Source organism: Mycetomoellerius zeteki, unplaced genomic scaffold (assembly GCF_001594055.1).
Source record: "Mycetomoellerius zeteki isolate Tzet28-1 unplaced genomic scaffold, Tzet1.0 scaffold79, whole genome shotgun sequence".
Lineage (NCBI taxonomy): Eukaryota > Metazoa > Arthropoda > Insecta > Hymenoptera > Formicidae > Mycetomoellerius > Mycetomoellerius zeteki.
In genome coordinates, this window is record NW_017257819.1 from 1,156,433 (window position 1) to 1,176,516 (window position 20,084).

Here is a 20,084-nt window from a genome sequence, read left to right on the forward strand (position 1 = left end):
AATGAGCAATCTGCGATACACCAACTAACTGTAATACTCATAATATCCATGGAAGACATGAACGAATTAATACTTGAAATCGAGAGTAAGGAAATGATGGGGTTCACTATCAACAAGAGTAAGACCAAGCTCATACATGACCGAGCTGATAATTCCAACACTATTCGAGGCATAGAGATTGTGTATTTCATTGTCCGGGATTAGTAATTTGCAAAGATGGAGGATGCGACAAAGCAAAGAATCTCTATGGTTAAAGACGTGATGATAAGGCTTATTAACAACTGGAGGATCGCGGAGGATCTCGAGCACACACACACTGGATAAAAATTCTCCTTGTTCGAGCTCGGGTCTCAGGGCCTGAAAACTCCTATTGTTCTCGCGTTGGAAGTGTTTGCAGTGCCTCTACAAATCATTCCTCACTTTGACAGAAATCGCCAATGGAGACACTTACGTACGTTTTAAAGTGGTTACATCAAATGGAGGTTACGATCTTCAGTCATGAATTTGTAGAACCGACTTTTGTGAGTGAGTGAGTGAGAGAGAGAGAGAGAGAGAGAGAGAGAGAGAGAGTCGTTTAATAAAAAATGACTTTTCAAACACAAAAAGGGTGAGGCGAGTACAGGTGAGGGAAAGCACGGTGGACTACGACACGGCTAGGGACATTCGCGTGAGGCGGATTTACAAAAACTGCATGGGCGCGAGTTAATCATCGTTTCAAATTATTAATACAGCGCGTACAATAATTTTATACTGTATACAGTTGAGCTAACATAAGATGTAGTACGTCAAGAATATTTTTTTCTCGATATTAAAAATTCTTTTTGAGAGTGCGTGTATGTAATATGGAGAGGGTCTCGTTGGCGCACATCCTGATAGCACATATCCATTCACATTGGTGCCTAGTAACTTTTTACTGCTTACCTAATGAGAATACTTTATTTTAATTTGGCCAATTAGCAATTTACACTATCGAAACCTGCTCTGCAATGTGTTGTGTGCAATACGTAATAATATCGTTGTATGCAATAAGATATTTTGAATATCCATCTTTTTTATATTAAAGTTTTTTTCATACAATCAATATTTTTCGTTTTATACGCGAAAAACTTGCTTTTTGCAACGTTCCAAATTTCCAGTTTAGTCCGCTCTAACAGTGCACGAAATATTTGACGGTCATTCTGGGACACTCTATATATGAAACTGCTAAAAATGGCTCGAAATTGTCTAATTTACGTATTTTAAATAAATTTTGTTCATTAATTTATATTACGTACGTTTAACTCTCATCAGTCTTTTTATTTAATTTTTCTCAAATTTGAGAATCCAATTAATTTTTTCAAAATAAATTAAATATTCTTCGAAATTTTCCGGGAAACAAGTTAAAAAATAACAAAATTATCCGTCTTTCAATTTTGAATTAAAGCTTTCTTGTCTCGAGATGCTCGATATAACAATTTTCTTTAGAAGAATCAATCGAATGGGTGAGGATAAGGAAGAGAGACGGGAAGGAGAGGAGGTTCATGCGTCACAACACGCGTGCGTCTACATCGCTCTAAAAGCCATGGGTTGCCACCCTAAATGTTGTAACTATTTTCAAGCCGTGGCCTGGCAGAGCGCGACGTTTATATCTGAATGCACGAGGGCGAAAGAGGCATTATTTTCGGCTACGTGCGATTCAATTTAATCCTGAGTTTCTCGTCGAACCGGAGAAAATTTCGAAGTCAAAGAGGTACCGTACACATTCGAAAGCTGCTGATTCAACTCAAGAACCAAAACTTGATCTTTTCCCACACGACAAGCGAAATCACTTTCCCATCTTTTTTGTCTTAAAAAAAGCTGTCAAGAATTATTTACATTCGCACAAATTATTGTACAGTGAATGCAAAAAATATTCGGGAAAAATACAAGGAAATTTTTTATAAGACTTATTTGTAGAAAATAAACATTAATTAGCAATTTTATATAATGAATGCATTCTGTTCTAACATAAACAAACGAGCTTCGCGTGTATTCCTGATTTTAGAATTTTGCTTACTTTTAAGATGATATATTTTCTATAATTAATGCACATCTTCTTGGTATATATAATTTTAAGAAACATACAAGTCAATTTTATTTTTTACGAATAAATTATTAATTATCTAGCAAGAAATGACCGTCGATTAGACGTCGATTCACGAAATGGTGTCGAAATTATCGTATCGATATCGATTTGATGAGTCATTTCTCGCTAGATATAATGTTTATGTTTTTATCTATATCAGCCTAATTTAATCCACTGTTAGATATCGGCCTCTTCCAACTTTATCCATTCTACATGATCTTTAGAAGGAAGGAATTTGGCGTTAAAACGCTTGCCATGCGTGTTAGCGAGTGTACATATATCCACTGATGGGATCTACAATTTTTAACGTCGAATCCGAACGGCGATTGCAAAGATACTCTCGGAGGTTTGCCATTGCCTTCCGAGAGATGGTGATCAAATAAAATTTCATGTTCTGGATGGATTTAAATTTCTGGATCTTTGGCACAGAGAGCAGTCATATTACACTCTAGGCCACGATCACCACTATGTTTATATTAACTTTTTAAAAATAAGGTTTTTTAAAAAAATATTTTCCTTGTATGAATATTTTTCACACTCACTGTATATAAAAAAAACAACGTGAAAGATGTTCAAAACGCTGTGCAAATTTAACACTCGTATGAAAAATTTTTATTTATTAAAAATATATAGTTTATATATATTAGATAAAATATATGTAAGTTAGAAAGAGTATTTACATTAGCATAAAAAAATTATAACGTATAGGATATATCCAAGATAGCGCAATGAAAACAGTTATTATAATCAATTCTGATTAATTAATATGCTCGACTAATTTATGAGTGTTGTTCATTAAAATCACGAGAAAATTATAAATATCACTAAAAATTCGACAAGCGTAAGGAAGGTATATCTTATCTTTTAAAAATATAATTTACGTATAAACATAGTACTATGAGTACGTTTAGCATATATACATATATAAATATTTTAATAACACATTCTCTTTTAAAAATATAGATTGCAACAATAAGGGAAACTCATACACAATCTTTGTAATTGATTTGGAATGCCATACTACTGCGCATTTTACTGTATTGTTAGTAAATAACATCGTTTTTATCGGATATTTTTGCCGATTAAAAGTGTATTTACTCGAAATCGTAACGTCGTAGAGAATCAGGAAATGAAGAATAAACTAGCATCACGAGCAACTAGACGTAAATAAGTTTATTATGATGTTAAAGCATGTTTTTCCTTGTCGAGTAACGTCGAATGTAATAAACGAATTAATGTCAGCAATGAAAAAAGTTATTATAATTAATTCTAATTAATTAATATGTTCGACTAGTTTATGTGTTGTTGTTTATTAAAATCACGAGAAACTTATTAATATCATTTTGATATCTGATTATGATTGATGTTAAAAAATACGTTACAAAATAAAATGTAAATTGGAATTGGTTTAAAAATTATAAAGTAATAAAAAATTAATAATTGTAAATAAGTAATAAGTTGTTTTATAATTTTGATAAATAATACACGATGTTGTTAATAACAACGTAGTGAGACATTATTCAATCAATAACACTAATAAAAGAAATGTTTAATTTTAAGAATATTGAAATTTTATTCTTGTCTCCATTTTTTAAACGCTTGAAAATCTTTTAAAACTTCTTTAAGTGTTAAAAAAATGGAGACAAGAATAAAACATTTTAGTATAATATCTTAAAATTGAACACTTCTTTCTTGAGTTCTTTCTTGAATACTGATTTCTTCGTTCTACGAATGCAATAGTAACAAGAATTTGTCTCATCACAATTGTTTGTAATAAAAAATGACATCATATGAGAACAACAGCGATGGATAACAAGGACGATATTATCGGACGATATTAAACAGAAATCTCAGAGATAACATTAATAAGTTTACAAGGATCAAATTCATAGACAGATAAGAGCGTCAACATTCCCAAGAAACGCGATGATTTCATGACGTAATTAATTCCTATTTATTATCTTCATAAGTCTGTCGCAATATTACGCTACACTACGTAAATAAAATAAGTCTCATATAATCATTACTCTTTATCCAAACTTATAAATAATACGTATACACTTGATCTTATATAAATAAGTGTTTGTTAGATAATCGTAAATTATCTTCCTTTTCATAAAATTATATCTTTGATTTACTTGACTCTACCTTCAATTGAAAATAATTATTGCACGCCATTAAACGAAACGAATTAAATTGAATTTTAATTTGATACAAACTAAAATAACGCGCGTTTTAAAATGTTATAACTTTAATACTTTAATCACGTATGGCTGATATCTTTTATCATGGCGAATATACAGAAACTTGCAGATCGCTACCTAAACAGCGATGTTGATTACTTTTTTAGGTCGATTGTTATGGAGCGAATAAACGTATTTAGTAAGCATATTAAGTAATTAATAATAAGTAATAAGTAATTAAAAAGCATAATAAGTAATTAATAATAAAATATATTCTATCACACACATGCATCTCTCTCTCTCTCAGTTTATGTTTCATTTAAACAATCCTTATACAAGGCACATACTAACAAAAAAAGGGACGCAACTGTTCCCCTCCGATTTTAATGAGCTTTTAATATGTTATTCTCCAGACAAAAATAAGCGACACGTATTTTTTTATACGTGCCCATACGCATTTTTAGGGGGTGAAACACCCTTTAGAAGAAAATCGGTTTTTCTCTTTCGAAGCGAACTGTAAGAAATAGAAAAAAATTTTCATAATGAAAATTAAATGGCTTCAAGAGTACTTTAAAACTATAAAAAAAATTTTTTTTAATTATTTATTTGTAACAATTATTTATTTATAAAGAAAAATTTTTTTTTCTTTATAATTATATTTCTCTTGGGTTAACATTTTAAAGATTATATCATAAGTATTTTTATTGTGTCTCTATTGGTAGCAAATAAGTAATGATTATCACTTTTTTATTGCTAATGAAAAAAAAACACGTGAGTATTTATTCTTTCTACTTTTATTAAAACTAAAATTCTCTTACTAACTTTATTTTATCTTTTTACACGTCACTAAATATAATTATCCTTTTTGAAGAAATCACGTAAAAGTCAAAAACACGGACGTGATCGGAATCCTTCCTACTTCCTTGTTAGAGTCAGAGATCTTTAAAACTGTCGACAAAGAATAGACGAAGCGAAATCATGTTTCCCACTGACGTAACAGCGTGATCGTTCGAACGACCGTTTCATTCTCCATAATTAAACGGTAGGCAAGGTAGAAGTTATCGATGGCAGCGCATTAAAGGTTTCGCGAACAATTCCTGCAACGCTTTTGCAACTCGTCATCGGCGCATGCGGTTGAGAAACCGCGAGCTCGCCAATTTTGTAAATCATACGGTTGGACATAAATATGAAAATTGTTACGATAAATGTACACGTGCTAAGGTATAAAACACTTTAATCTCAAGGATAGCAAATAAGAGAGAAAAATATCACACTAACACAATATTTCATATAAAATAAACTCTTTCAGGAAATGAAAATTTATTACACGTTTGTAATTCTTTATGCTAAATATTTTGATAATTAAAATTTTAATTAAAATTTTTTTAAACGGAAAATAAGTTAAAATTACGGAAAAGTATTGATTTATCGTCTAGATACGTTAATGGGATCTAATTCCTTATTCTTAACTTTGAATTTTCACGATACGATCTGAAAATTTATACCTTAACCTTTGCGATACATTGTCCATATCGTATTTCAGAACAATCGAAGAGATGTATCTATATTTCTGCAGGCTCGTCTAAGCTCGTCTGCTAAAAAACAGCCAAGTAGACAACACACGCGGTGCATCGTCGTTGCATACGTAGCGATTGCATGCGTTTCATGTTACAGTGTGCATATTTAAATTTGAAATTTCATTACGTCCAGTCACGTATGCGAGTCCGAAATATTACACCATCTCGAAGCAATTAGGAGATACTCGTTAGATGATTCCGCGGATTTTACATACATATAATATAATATGTACATAATTTATTATATATAAATATAATATATTTATACTATGTGTATGTCATTATAATAGGTATACGATATAAAATATAATAAATATAGTAATAATATAAGATTACAACATAGTACAAATTATAATATATAATTGATATATGTACGTTATATCGCTCTGAATATTCCTGGAATTTCCTCCCAGGGATTTTTCTTTGAATCATTAATTGCTTCAATATTCTTTTAGATGAATCATTAACGTTTATCTTTTTGTAATTATCTATTCGCTTTAGATGTGCAGTATACTTTATGCGAGGTGGAACACGTCGACATCTCATGGATGAATAAGGATCACATCTCTCGAGAGGACATTGCCCATACACGACTTGTTGCTAGGTGCTCCGAGGTCAACTGTTATGGTTTCCACCGAGTCGGTTCGAAGATTAGATATCCCGATCTAAATATTCGTACTTTATACGTCACTATTTATGAATTGAGTATATCGTACGTTTCTTGGCGAGATATCACAGGATTGTTTAAATAAATAGTAAAATTTTATTTTTCGATTATAACAGAATTAAAAATCTTATTCTTTGATTTCATGTATGTCGTTTAACAGAATTATTGTTCGAAAGAGTTAATTGAATATAAATTAGAATTTTTCCCGATAAATAGCTTTTATGAAGAAAGGGAGAAAATAGTTCTTCGAAGTAATCTTATCTAGAAAACAAAGTTGTCGTAATTACATCATTGATTACAAATTAATCAAAGAATAAGTTCGCAAAGTGTGATTTCAGGCCATTTAATTCAAAGTCACTCTATAAGTGCAGAACAAAGATCTTTACTTTTGCGAGAGACGCTTCGCCTCATTTTCATTTATGCGATCCATTGTTGGCGCAAACATCACTGTTCTGATGTTCGGATGAAATAGAACGGCTTTCCATCGATCAATTGGCCGCAACAATTGGTAAATCAATTAGAGCCAATTACCGCGTCATATCCTTGCGGAGGTGCGCAAAAGAGTCACGACTATTGAACGTGAAACCTGAACAACTCCCTGCGGAAGCGCACGTGGTACGCGCGTGCACACCTCCTGTTTCCCTCTTCTTCCACTTTGTTATATCGATCCTTGTCATCTTGTTGTAAGTAGTAGCTTAATCATCGAATTTGCGAGAAGGTGCAGATTAGACAACAATCACTTTACACCCGGTCGCTAAGAATATGATGTACGATTGTCGATTAACCACGTAATGGTAAGGTGATTTTTCAGAATGTATGTGGAAAGGTAGAATCGAATCTGAATGCGATTTTTCTATTTAATCAATATAAAAAATTGGTAAAAATAGTAAATAAAAACACACGAAATCTTCCTCTATTTATTTATAGATGTGAAAAAAATACCATTAAATAATCACCCAATAAAAGAACAAGATTGTTTTGTATACGTCTATTAAACGAAAGTATAGCATGAAATGGTATGAATGTATGGCCTATGGATTATGATTTTAATAACATTTGTCAAAATCGTGATCTTTTGTGAGGTTGTTCCTGTTATTTTCATTTTTAGTGCATAAAAATGAAAACAAGAATCTCCAAACACCTTGAACTTGATACTTGATCATAGGATGTGGTCACTTATTGTGGTCGAGGTGCATGTGCGAAATGAGAGAGAACGCACCTGGTCCACAATGTGTGCGTTCTTTTCTACCTGAATTATGAGTTTTACCCCCATTCCTCAAATTTTGGAGAATGTTCAATCTAGTTATACTATGTCTATGATACTTAACATACGATGTCAAGATCATGACTCTGAACAACATTTCAAAGGTTTTAACTATCAATTAAACACCATAGATAATGCTAATGCCGGCGGTATTGTAACTTTCAAGCCTTATAACTCAAAAAGTAAATCATAGAAAAATATTTTGTTACAGTGTTTTAAAATATATACAGTGTTTTAAAAAGCTTTCTAGATAAATTGTAAGAATATGTAATGAAAATGGGGGTTTCCATTTAAAAAAATCAATTTGGCCTTGATCTAATCTTTGCGACGCCATCAGGTTAAACTGATAAAATCAATAAAAAGATCTTTTTAAACCTTACAACTTTTGTCTGAAACACTTTCCTAGTAAAATTGTATTTTCCGAGATATTCCGAGATTATCCGAGGGGTTCCGGTACGTTTGCCTCATCCTGTATAAATATACATATATATGCAGGGTGTCCCGCAATTTTTGGCCAACTGCTCTTGTGTAAATAGAGCGGACTGAACTGAATTGAAAAGTCTTAATCATTTTGCAATTTTCGTAATAGTTAACAAGATATTAATTACTAAAAAAACGAATATATATATATATTGGTATATATAATATAATATAATACTATTATACTCAAGTTTCATAATATTTTTTCTGTGTATCGTGCGTTTTCCAATCAAAAATTAAATTAGTCATTGCTTCTAATTTCTTAAGGAACATCATGGGCATTTCCCAGCAATAAGGACACAGTGTAACACAGTAAATCATTTGTCTTGTTTAATGTCGACAAATAACAAAGATATAATGCTTCACTGTGTATCCTTGCTGGAAAATATTTCATTACAGAAACGCAACTGTAGATTACATCGCAGAATTTGATAATAAACTTATAACACGATAATTTTGAGACAAGTGCTAAAACAATTGTGCGAATAACAATTTGAATCCGCGAAGGTGACGTTGAAAAGTGGTGTCTTCTCTCAACTACCAGAGACATCAGTGTAACTATCACGTGGCATCCGCGAAGCGCAGCTGGCATTTATTGTTTTCGTCTCGTCTCATCAAGAGTGGAGGTTAAGCGACAATTGAACCGCAGGAGGCAGTTCGCATTAATAGAACGAATGCTCGATGTGGTTTAGTCCTGGTTAAGGATGTGCGAATATCGTTATTGCAATTTTTCATTGTAAAATACTTACTTTACTTCAACTTTTTACTGCCAAATTCTATTCGAAAATTTGTGTTTGTGTGTATAACAATTTTTTTTTTTCAAAATTTAATTAATCTCACAAAATTATCTAAAATTTAATCTCATTAAATCGTTTTCAATATTTATTTCAAAATAAAATCTCTTATCTGTTTCCTGAGTTCTCCTTCAAACAAAAAATAGATGGTTCATAATAGAAGTGCTATTAGAATTCCAAAGGAATTCTTGTTTTACATTATTATTAACTTATCTGATTGTTATCCGTCCGATTATCCTATTCCAGTAAACAAGTTACACGTAACATAATATAATATGTATGTTATATTATAGTTATATTGTTGAGTGAAAAATTACAATTAACACGTACGTCACATTTAACTTGGTATTTGTTGGCATCAGTTAAAACGTAGTAACACGAAACTTTAACAGTCTTTCTTAAAAGCGAAAATCTCTTTCAAGGAAGCATAGTTTTTGTTTGTCATTTCCGATAGCAATATCTCAGCTCAACGTAATTTTTATCTAAATCCTATAATAAGTAATTACTTGAGATGTTTTTTACGCCCCAACAGCAAGATAATAAAGCCCAATCACAGCATAATTTTTTTTACTGATTGAGAGTCCATAGGTATTTTTTATTCTGCCTTACTTTTTAAAAAATATTGAATAAATATCTATATACACTGAAAAAATTCGTTCTTCCAATGAACGTGTTCATAGATTCAACTTGTTCGTTAGATGTATCATAAAATTTTATAGAAGTGATAAAATGCATTCATCATATTAACGCACTGTTTCATTAGTTAATAGAATCTATACATTAGCTCAATAATCGAATCGTTATACGTATTAAAGAAAATATTTTAAAGGGGAACGTTAGGGTAATATTGAATTGTGTCAATGTACATATTCATTATTACAATAAATTCTAATAATAATTTTATAACTCATATTCATCCTTTTATAAAAAAACCTAAATCATATTATGAGAATAAAATTGTTCATTGGACAAATTTTCATGAATTTTTCATTGTATTTATGTACATTTTTTATTCACAGTATACATATAATAATGTCAAAAACTAATAAATTGTAGAAAAATCAATAATATACAATAGCTAATAAGTAGTAACTTTTTAATATATTAAAAAATTTAATATAAAAACACTTCGAAGAATCTTATAAGATATAAAAACACTTCGAATAATCATATAAAAAAAATCTAGATGATTATTTTTGGGTTAAGGAAGTTTAATTTATAGGTCGCAGCATCGTATCTTATTTCACGTTCTATAATATTACTTCTCGCTTCACATGCATAACAGTATTGCGATCACAGACTTTGTTTTATTGTTTTCACTAAAATGGAATACTTTATATAAAAATAAATAAGATTTAATTTCTTTTTGAAAGAAAAAGAAAAATTAAACAGAATTTCTATGAATACTATAGATATTATTTGAGTATGACGTATGAATTTAAATAATTAGAAATATTTTGACAAATCAATTACGAGAGGCTGCATCGTGTTTTTTTTTAAATCATATGCGCCAAGATTATTTACAATCGTATTAGAGCGTATTAGTTCGTAGTATGGCAAAGTGCCATTATTGAACTCAGTGATTTTTGGCTTTTTCACTTTTGTACTATCTACAGGGTGTCCCAGAATGATCGCTAAATATTTCGTGCAGATAAAGCGGATTAAACTGATTATAAGTCAAAAAGTCCTACCATTTTGCAATTTTCGCAACAGTTATAATAAGATATTAATTACTAAAAATTTCCGAATATTGGTTTTCAATAATTTTTTATTTAAGTACTGTCAACTTTACAAGAAAAATAGCAAGTGATAAAAATTGCTTATTTTCTTCTCATAGAGTTCTGAGAATTTTTTAATACTGCATTTTCTCATATTGATAAAAATAGTTGCAATAAGAAAATGCAGTACTAAAAAGTTGATAACAAATTCTTAAAAAATTCTTAGAGCTCTGTGAAAAGAAAATAAATAATTTTTGTGTCTCTTGCTCTTTTTCTGTAAAGTTGATAGTACTTGAGTAAAAAATTATTGAAAATCAATATTCGATTTTTAGTAATTGATATCTTGTTAACTATTGCGAAAATTGCAAAATGATAAAGGACTTCTGGATTCAGTTTAGTCCGCTCTACCCTTATGCGAGAGTTTTATTGTTACTTATCAAACACCCTGTATATGTATATACAAGGTGAGTCAGTTAAAGTATGACAAATGTATATCTCAGAAACAAAGTATTTTATAGAACAATGTTTCATACAAAAGTTTTTTAATTTCGAGTGATGCATAAGATAGTATCATTGGTTTGATCTTGGGTGGCGTCGCCAAGGTCAGATCAAGGTTACTTTGAATTTTTTAAATAGAACCTCCCAATTTTCATTACATATTCTCGTAGCTTACCTCAAGAGCTTTTCAAAACACTCTCAGTAAGTAAAAAACAACGTTATAGCAATGTTGCTAAAATGTTTCAAAATTTGTCCTGCTTATTGGGCTGTAATGAAGCATTTTTTCATTAAGTACTTTTTGAGTTATAAGGCTTGAAAGTTACATTATCACCGGCATTAGCATTACCCAAGGTAAAACATTTATATCATAATTCACTGTTGTTACACAATATTGTTTAATACATATTATTTATTGTATTTTATTGTTTTATACACAATATTTTTTATCAAGTTTCAAAAATATATTTGTATTGTTTTTGAAATTAATTATACAATAGCCAGTTGTTAAATATACATTACTGTATAAGTTTGGAAGCACTTTTAATTTTCTCACAAAAAGTTTGGTATTTTATTGAAAAAAAAGTTTTCAAATATAGAATGGACCTTAGTAAGGCTGTATTCAGATATTGTCAGATATTGAGACTTTGCCATTCAGTCTGGTAACTGCATGAGTAATAACGCTTTCGGATGATTGATCGTCGCTTTTTTGACGTGGCGGAATATAGGTATATAAGAATGTTTTTTTTTTATTATCAAGATGCGGCTAATTTATATTATTTTATTAATTGTTAACAGCTCACTGCTGAATATGATTCAAACTAGAACCAAAACTTATAGATAGATATATCACAATTTATATTATTTATGATTTAATAAATTGTTCTGTATTACTTTGATTGCGCTCCGTTTTCTGCGCTGACTCCTAATAACTCTCGTATACCTCGTTATTGATATGCGTTTTATTTGGAATTAAGAATCTGTTTTATCGACATCTCGCTCAAGCTCGACCGTTGCGCCAGGATCTTTTTAACATTAATATCATAAATAATCACAATTTTTATTAATTTAATAAAGTAATATAAAGGTTTGTAATATAAAAATTGTATGTATAATGTATTTATTATGTGTAAAATATATTTCTTTTTTCTCTCGTTAGCTAAGAGATAGCAAATTGTTCTGTGATAATGATCTACACTGCGTTACAAATAATAATAATAATTGTCCATCGAAATTAATATCCATTAAGTAAGCCGATAATTATGTATCTGACAATTACCGGACGTAGAATAGATATGACAACAGTGGGTATGATAAGTCGATAATACAGTAAGAAGTTACATTATCGATTAAAGAATAAAGCGTTTCCTATTTTATCTACAGTATACTCGCCAGAATTAAGAAGTTAATACTTGAATGTCGCTAGAGGTCGTCCAGATTGTAATTTTATTAAGTAACTAGATTTATAAAAACCATGCAAGACAGATCATAAATATATATCATATATTTTTGTTAGCATTAAGTGCCAAAATGGCGGATAGTGTACTATTTTATTTATATATTAGATGCAGCTATTTTAACCTATTCAAAATTTTCTAAGCATTTTTTGTCGAACAAAACATTTTTTCTCTTAAGGGGATCTTAAAGCAAAGGCCGGACTTGATCAAGATAGTACAGACTTTTTTTAATTCCAAATTCGATAATAGTGACATCTTTGATTCATTTCTTACATTATATCGTTCTGTCTCATTCAAACGCATACGTCTGTCCTTATATTCCAGCGCCATCTCTCGCAATACCTGTCACATACTTGATACACAATTTTCGTGCTGTTTGCCATTGGCTACGTTTACACCGTGCGCTTAGTCCGCGACCTATACGATAGGTGTCTTTGTTTAATATACAGGATAAACAAGGACGTCTATTGTATAGGTCGCGGCCTAAATGCACGGTGTAAACGTAGCCTTTGTTTATCTGTATCAAACTCGTGAAGCGAAAGTTTGGAAAATCTTTTTTGTTAGACCTTCGATCACAATTTCGCAAGCTCAGGATTGTTTGTGCACGTCATACGCTTCCAGGGAAAGTATCATTTGGTACGTACGACCTACAGAATTCCTGCACTAAGGGAATTACAACCTAAGGTGACAACTGTAAGAGCTGAAATAAAGTAAATTTTTAATTTTTTTCTCTGATTTTCTCGTCAAATTTAGTTGACCGGTACTTTTTTGGTGCATACTTTTATTACGAGGATATAAGTTCAAAATAGTTGCGTCTTGGTGTCAAAATGGTGGCGAGTTTGCGGTACTTTATAAATATATCTAGTGATTTTAAATTTTATATTAAAGCCGATATTCGTAGTTGGTTTTTATATTTAAGACACCGTTCTAAGTACAGTCTTAAAACGTTATCAGAGAGCTGTGTTAGCATCTTAAGACATTACTTATTAAGACGATCTGATAAAATAAGAATGTTGTCCTATAATCAAAGACTGACCATCAGGATGTCCCTTTTGATTGGTTCGTCATCTTCTATCAATTCACGTTAGTCAGGAAGCAAGATAGCATAAAGATATTTTTTCTTACTTGCACAGGATTTATCAAGAAAATGAACAACACTTTCTAAATTTTATGAAAGATCCTCTAATCAGAGACTACAGGCCATAAAAGGATCGCTTTTGATTGGTTCGACATTTTTTAGCAATTCCTGTTAAAGCAAGAGAGCACATATCTTTTTCTTTCTTGCACCACGGTAGAGAGTGAGATAGCACATATCTTTCCTCACTCGCAGGATTTTGCTAGAAAATGGATAACACTTTCTTATGGCCAGTCTCTGATTACAGGGTCTGTAAATTTCATTACAGCGCTATATAGATATTACAAGAATACTGCAAACGATTGCCAATTTTTACCCAATCTTGATTCTTTTTTTTTTACCTCTAGTTTTTCGTTGTATCTAACAATAAGTGTAAAGACCAATTATGTTAAAAAGCGATGTTAAAAAATTAATAATTCTGAACGCTCGTTGAACGATAAAAAAATGACGTTCAAGAAGAAATAGCTAATAAGAATATTGGATACATTCAAGAGAAAACTGATCAGCGAGCAGTATAGTCAGTGATTCTTTAATATAATTTTGCTATACTTAAATTCAATAAAAAGTTAAAGGCAAAACAAGAACTATATTAAAAAGTTGCTGCAATTTTTCTGCTGAACGCAGAAAACAGCTATTCGCTCAAATAAAAATTACGTTATTATTGTAATATCTAGAGCTATAATTCTGGAGCGTGTAAAACGTGTGATACTTTTGTTACCATAAATTGAAAATGGATGTGTTGCCGCGTGCTAACGCTCATGTACGTCAAACAGGTATCTTTATGGTTATTCTAGAGACTCGTCCTTCTAATCAGAGACCAGATACGAGCTACGTTTTATGGGAACATTCCGTTTCGCTTGTAAGCATCATTTGTCCTTGTTTAATATTTGATAGACAGTAAAGATGAACTGATGCTTCGTACGAGTGTAAAAACAGAATACACCCAATATGGTCTCTAGCAGTTTTAGCAAAATATACGAGATAAAAGGACATATTTCTTCCTCTTTCTATTTCCGTTCTATCTTTTTCTTCTCTCTCTCTCTCTCTCTCTCTCTCTCTCTCTCGATCTTTTTCTCTTTCAATAGTTGTTAAAACATCAATCAAAAGTAGCTATTTCGTGTCTTGATTCTGATTAGAGATTACCTCAATCAAATCGTGCTTTTTTTAAAATGTGCACGTTTGACGATCGTGTTAACGCACGGCAGTACATAAAAATTTCCCAAGAATGAAGATATAATTTTAGAGGTATTACAATTACAATAGAAAAATTTCAAACAATTTGAATAAAATCGATTAATATTACTTAAAATAGGTTTCAAAATAAAAAAAATTTGTTTATTATTTTATAATAAACCAATTTGATGTATTGTACAGAACAAAGTCCTGATGTATAGCTGCATATATACACGTATGTACATCGGCCATTACTATGATAGCCGATATGTCATAAAGCAATACAAACTACACTTCATTGTAAAAAATAAAATATTAAGATATCAATATAAGATATCAGTCTCAACACTGTAAAAAATAAAATGTTAATTTTGTTGAAATTAACATAAAAATGTTAATTTCAACATTTTTGCACATTTCAGAAAGTCCACTAAACGTCTTTAAGTCAAAATTAACATTTTATTTTTCAACAGTGTTGAGATTGATATCTTTATTATGCGAGATCGGAACGTCTCGCATTCGTGCATACTTGAAAGAAATTATCGTTCTGCATTAATTAATTATTCACAACTGTCGCGAGTTATATGTAACGATAGAATTTCCAGTGACACATCTCGTGCTGTGGCAATAACATTTTATCAATCCTGTTCTTAGCAGTCGTGTATGTCAATATTTGACTAAGACCGAACTACTAACAATAAGTCGCACTAGTGCGATAAATTAATAACTAATTGCGATTTAATCGACGAACACAGATCGAGCGGGTTGCAAACCCGACCGGTCGAGAGTACATCAATTGGTAAATTACGCGCGTTAGTATTTTAGCATCAATTTCACCACTCACTCGAAAACTGGACCAGTCGACCCTGGACCAAATCCTGACAAATATGGCTTATAAAATGTCTTTTCACAAATTCCCAGTTCTAATGGTTTTAATATCTTTCCGTTAATTATTTCGTCTTCTTTTTTCTTTTCTTTCTTTTTGCGTTTTTGTGATTGAGACAAAGAATGGCAAATACCGAATAAATCTAGCATCGGATGATTACTCGAGAAATTATATAGTACCGATCGATTCGCAACCCACGGACAATACTAATGCGACATTGACATGGAGAATCAATTTTTAAAGACATGGAAAGTTCAAACGCGTTAAATCCGCGTAAAGGAGAAAAGAGAAAATAAAGAACACGGTTCTTAGAAAATATCATAAATTTCTCATCACTCACCGGTATCGTTCTCGTGCCCTTGGGGCTCATCCCCCACATCCTCGGTGGCTGTAGAAAATGCTGCAACAGATAAGGAAAGAGCAAAGTAAGATCAGCCGTTTTACATATAGGCTGCGTTCGGAAACACCATCTGGGTGTCTCCGTGTATCATCTTATCCTTGTTTAATATTGGGTGAATAATAAGGATAAAACGATACACGGGGGCACTCGGGTGATGGTTCCGAACGCAGTCTAGAGGGACGTGCAGAGGCAGAGAAGATTGAAGCGAATGCGATTATTAATGCGGGTCGCGTCATAAAGTTACGTGCCCTCAAGGTAATCGCGACCTTCCACGTTGACGGACAGACATTAAACTATAAACATTAAGTTGGAGCCAGCCCAGCGATAATTAACCCTTTGACTGGTCGGAGTTATTTATGCGCTATGACCTCTGACTGGGTCTGGATAGAAAGATGAATGCAAAATTAGGCTTGTTTGCGTATTTGATTCTTATCTCAATGCTGTGAGATTATGTACAGTCTTCAAATTATCGGCCGTCTCATGATAGATCTTCTGGTCAATTTAAAGTAGACTGTTTTTAGCGAACATAACGAGATATCAACAATTTTCAAATTATAAGGGATTAAAAGAAATGGATTTTTCGCCAATTAAATTCCTTGAAAAAATGGATATACATACTATTTTCAGATAAAAAAATTAAAAAGAAAATATTTTTGTTCAGGAAAACAAACTTTTGATCAAGGACTCTGTTAAAAGATATCTGTTAGTTTCAAAACATCTTATTTAGAATCTGTGAGCACACATTATATATATATATATATATATAATTATATATATTATTACATAATACAATTATTAGGTATATAATGTAATTTTATCGTGACTTATCCTGATGCCATAAGATTATCTATAGCATAATTATCTGATGCTGTCCCAACGCAAATCTTCTAGCCAATTTAAAGTCCCTTTTCTTAACGAATACATGTCGGGACATCAACAATTGTAACCAATTACAAGAAATGAGCTTTTCGCTAATTAAATTCCTTCAAGTTTAAGACATCAAATGGATATTAAATTAACTTTTTCAATTAACAAAATAAACTGAAAAGATTACTTTTCAATTCATTTCAAGAGGAGTTTGTTGCAAGAGAATTCTATTCAGGGATCTAGTTACAAAAGATCTATTAAAATAAATAGTAGTATGAAGGATGTATGGATGTCACTTTTACATTGTGTTAATATTTGTACTTTAAACAAACTATATATATATATATATATTTATATACACTGTTAGAAATATGACCACGAGCTTCCTTTACATGTAAATGAAGCTCGTGGTTATGAACGAAATTAAAAGGCTCAAAAGCAAGGTTTAAAAGAAAGTTGTATAGTGTTGAGTATTTAGCATAGTGAAAATTCATGTTGTTTTGTATTAATGAATGATTTAACTGAAAATTAAGTTACAGTAGTTACTTAAATGTAATGAACGTGTACATTAAATTTCGTAAATTTTCATGAAAAATACATGAAGATTAGAAAAAATAAATGAAGAATCCCTTTTATGTGTTTACTACGTAGAATATACAGTATTTCCTATATATGCAAGACACTATTGCGCTCCATCTCGATTAACGTCGCCATTGGGTGGAAAGCGCATTAAAATATAAGCGGTCCCGAAGAAAGTCAGCGTTAAACATTGAACTCTCACTGCGATATAACAAGAGCGGGACAAACAGTGCACGCGTGTACCTAAACGCATGTCGTTAAATGCGCCCTATTGTTCGTGTTTAACTCAAGTACCGCTCTCGCGCCGGAACTGGCCTCATGATAATTGCCGGAACGTCGCGGCGTCGTCGCGTGACACAGCGCATGAAAATTATGGATTGCAGACATATTATACTTCGTCGCACGTGCACGTGACCGTCATCAGATGCGTCAGTGAATTGCACGTTAATCGCTTTAATTAACGAATTCGAGCTTTAAATGTGGACATGGCTTACGCACGTGTGATGGCGTTTACAAACAATGGATAATCATTACGTATGGAATAATGACACTAACAAAATTAATCTGTTCATATTATGATGATTCTTTTATTATCCTAATATAATTACACAGACACATACAAATTTTTTGATCCGAAAATTCAATTATTTTTATATAAGGTCTGTGAGACACCTCTAAATGCGAATTTTGACAAAATCTACATTCGATTGTCCATTATTTGTCCATATTTGTTCATAAAAAAAATTTTGTCCACACCCTCGAAAAAATGATAAATGAATAAAAAATTGTAGCACCCCCCCCCGCTGTGGCAACATTGAATCATGACGTCATAAGTATGAAATGACACGTTATAATTTCTTGCATAGTATTTGTAAATAAAAAGAATTTAAATAAAACGAAATAATGAAATTGTTTTAAAACACTTATAAAAATGGGTGAAGACTAGCCTTATTTCCCCCGTTGACTCCTGAGACAGTAAATAGTGATAAAAGGAACGTGAAATGAAAATGGGCTACGCATGCGCATTGAGTAAATGCTGGTAAATGCACTTCTCGTGCACTTATATCGTGCCTTTTACGACTATTTACGGAGTGTCATGGGAGTTAAGGATAGTCTTCATCCATTTTTATAAGTATTTTACAGCGATCTCATATTTCGTTTTATCCAAATTCTCTTTATTTACAAGTGGCATATAAAAAATTTTAACATGTCATTTTTCGCTTCTGACGTCACAATCCAATGTTACCACAGCGACTCAATAATATAACTGTAATGTAACACGTGTTATATTACAGTTATATTGTTGAATAGAGGAAATTACAACTAACAGGTACGTTACATGTAACTTTGTGTTCACTGGGTTTGAGATTATTTTTATCAAACACAAAAAAGTAATTATGCTTCATTATATGAAAACAGTTTAGAAATTTGTAAAAACTATAAATATTTGTTCACTGAGAAGTTTGTTTTTCATTCAAATATATCACAATGTCATAGTCATCCTACTGTTACATTTATCCATATAGTGACCCTAAATTGTAATAAATTGTAATAAAGATTAACTGAATTTCCATGGAATTTTAATTCGAAATTTAAGTAGAAAACTGTTTTTACTTATTTATATATTATTTATTATTAGTTATATTAGTTATTTAATATTTAAAACTGTAGAGATACTTGATATTCATTATTCAAGACCATTCTGAGAATCTATATGCCTCCTCATCGTCGCATAATAAGGTTAAAGCTACCATCAGTTGCAATACCTTATAGATACGTGAGCCAAACGTGCTGCAAGTAACTAATTATATTATGACGTATACAAATGAAAGGCAGCTATAACGATGGCTGTGTCCCCGTCTACTTCCTGCTGTCCACTTCTGCTGATACTTTTCCTCGTCTCTCTCTTTTTCTCTTCTCCTTATTCGCTTTTTTTCTATTCTTCCGCAATGTACGATGCTCTCGGAACGAGCAATGATATCAACGCACGAACGAGACCAAAATCGTGAATGATCGCGAAAATACACACGACAAACACTCAAATGCTCGAATATTTTCATATGTCTTCATACTTAGAAATCCATTATTTCATGTTTATTATTGATATCATGAATGCACGCTAAGACGAGTCCTTAAAATCTTGTGGTACACTGAAAAAAAAGATTGGCTGCTGCAGCAAATTAGATGGTAAAATATGGTATAGCATTTTTAATTGATTGCAGCAGTTAATTTTTGGTTGCGTTAGCCTATCTACAATGTCAGTATAGGATTCCGATAGACTAACACAACCAAAAATTAACTGCTG

The 20,084-nt window shown here is 31.6% G+C and overlaps 1 protein-coding gene across 6 annotated transcripts in view; it reads right to left on the reverse strand.

Annotated features, from left to right (window-relative positions):
• Positions 1-20,084, reverse strand: part of LOC108729759 (uncharacterized) — a 96,655-nt gene that overhangs the window by 27,626 nt on the left and 48,945 nt on the right. For all 6 annotated transcript variants that reach the window (XM_018459027.1, XM_018459026.1, XM_018459025.1 and 3 more), the window contains one exon: positions 16,274-16,333. In XM_018459027.1, the coding sequence (XP_018314529.1) occupies positions 16,274-16,333 (60 nt within the window). The remainder of the gene's footprint in view (positions 1-16,273; positions 16,334-20,084) is intronic.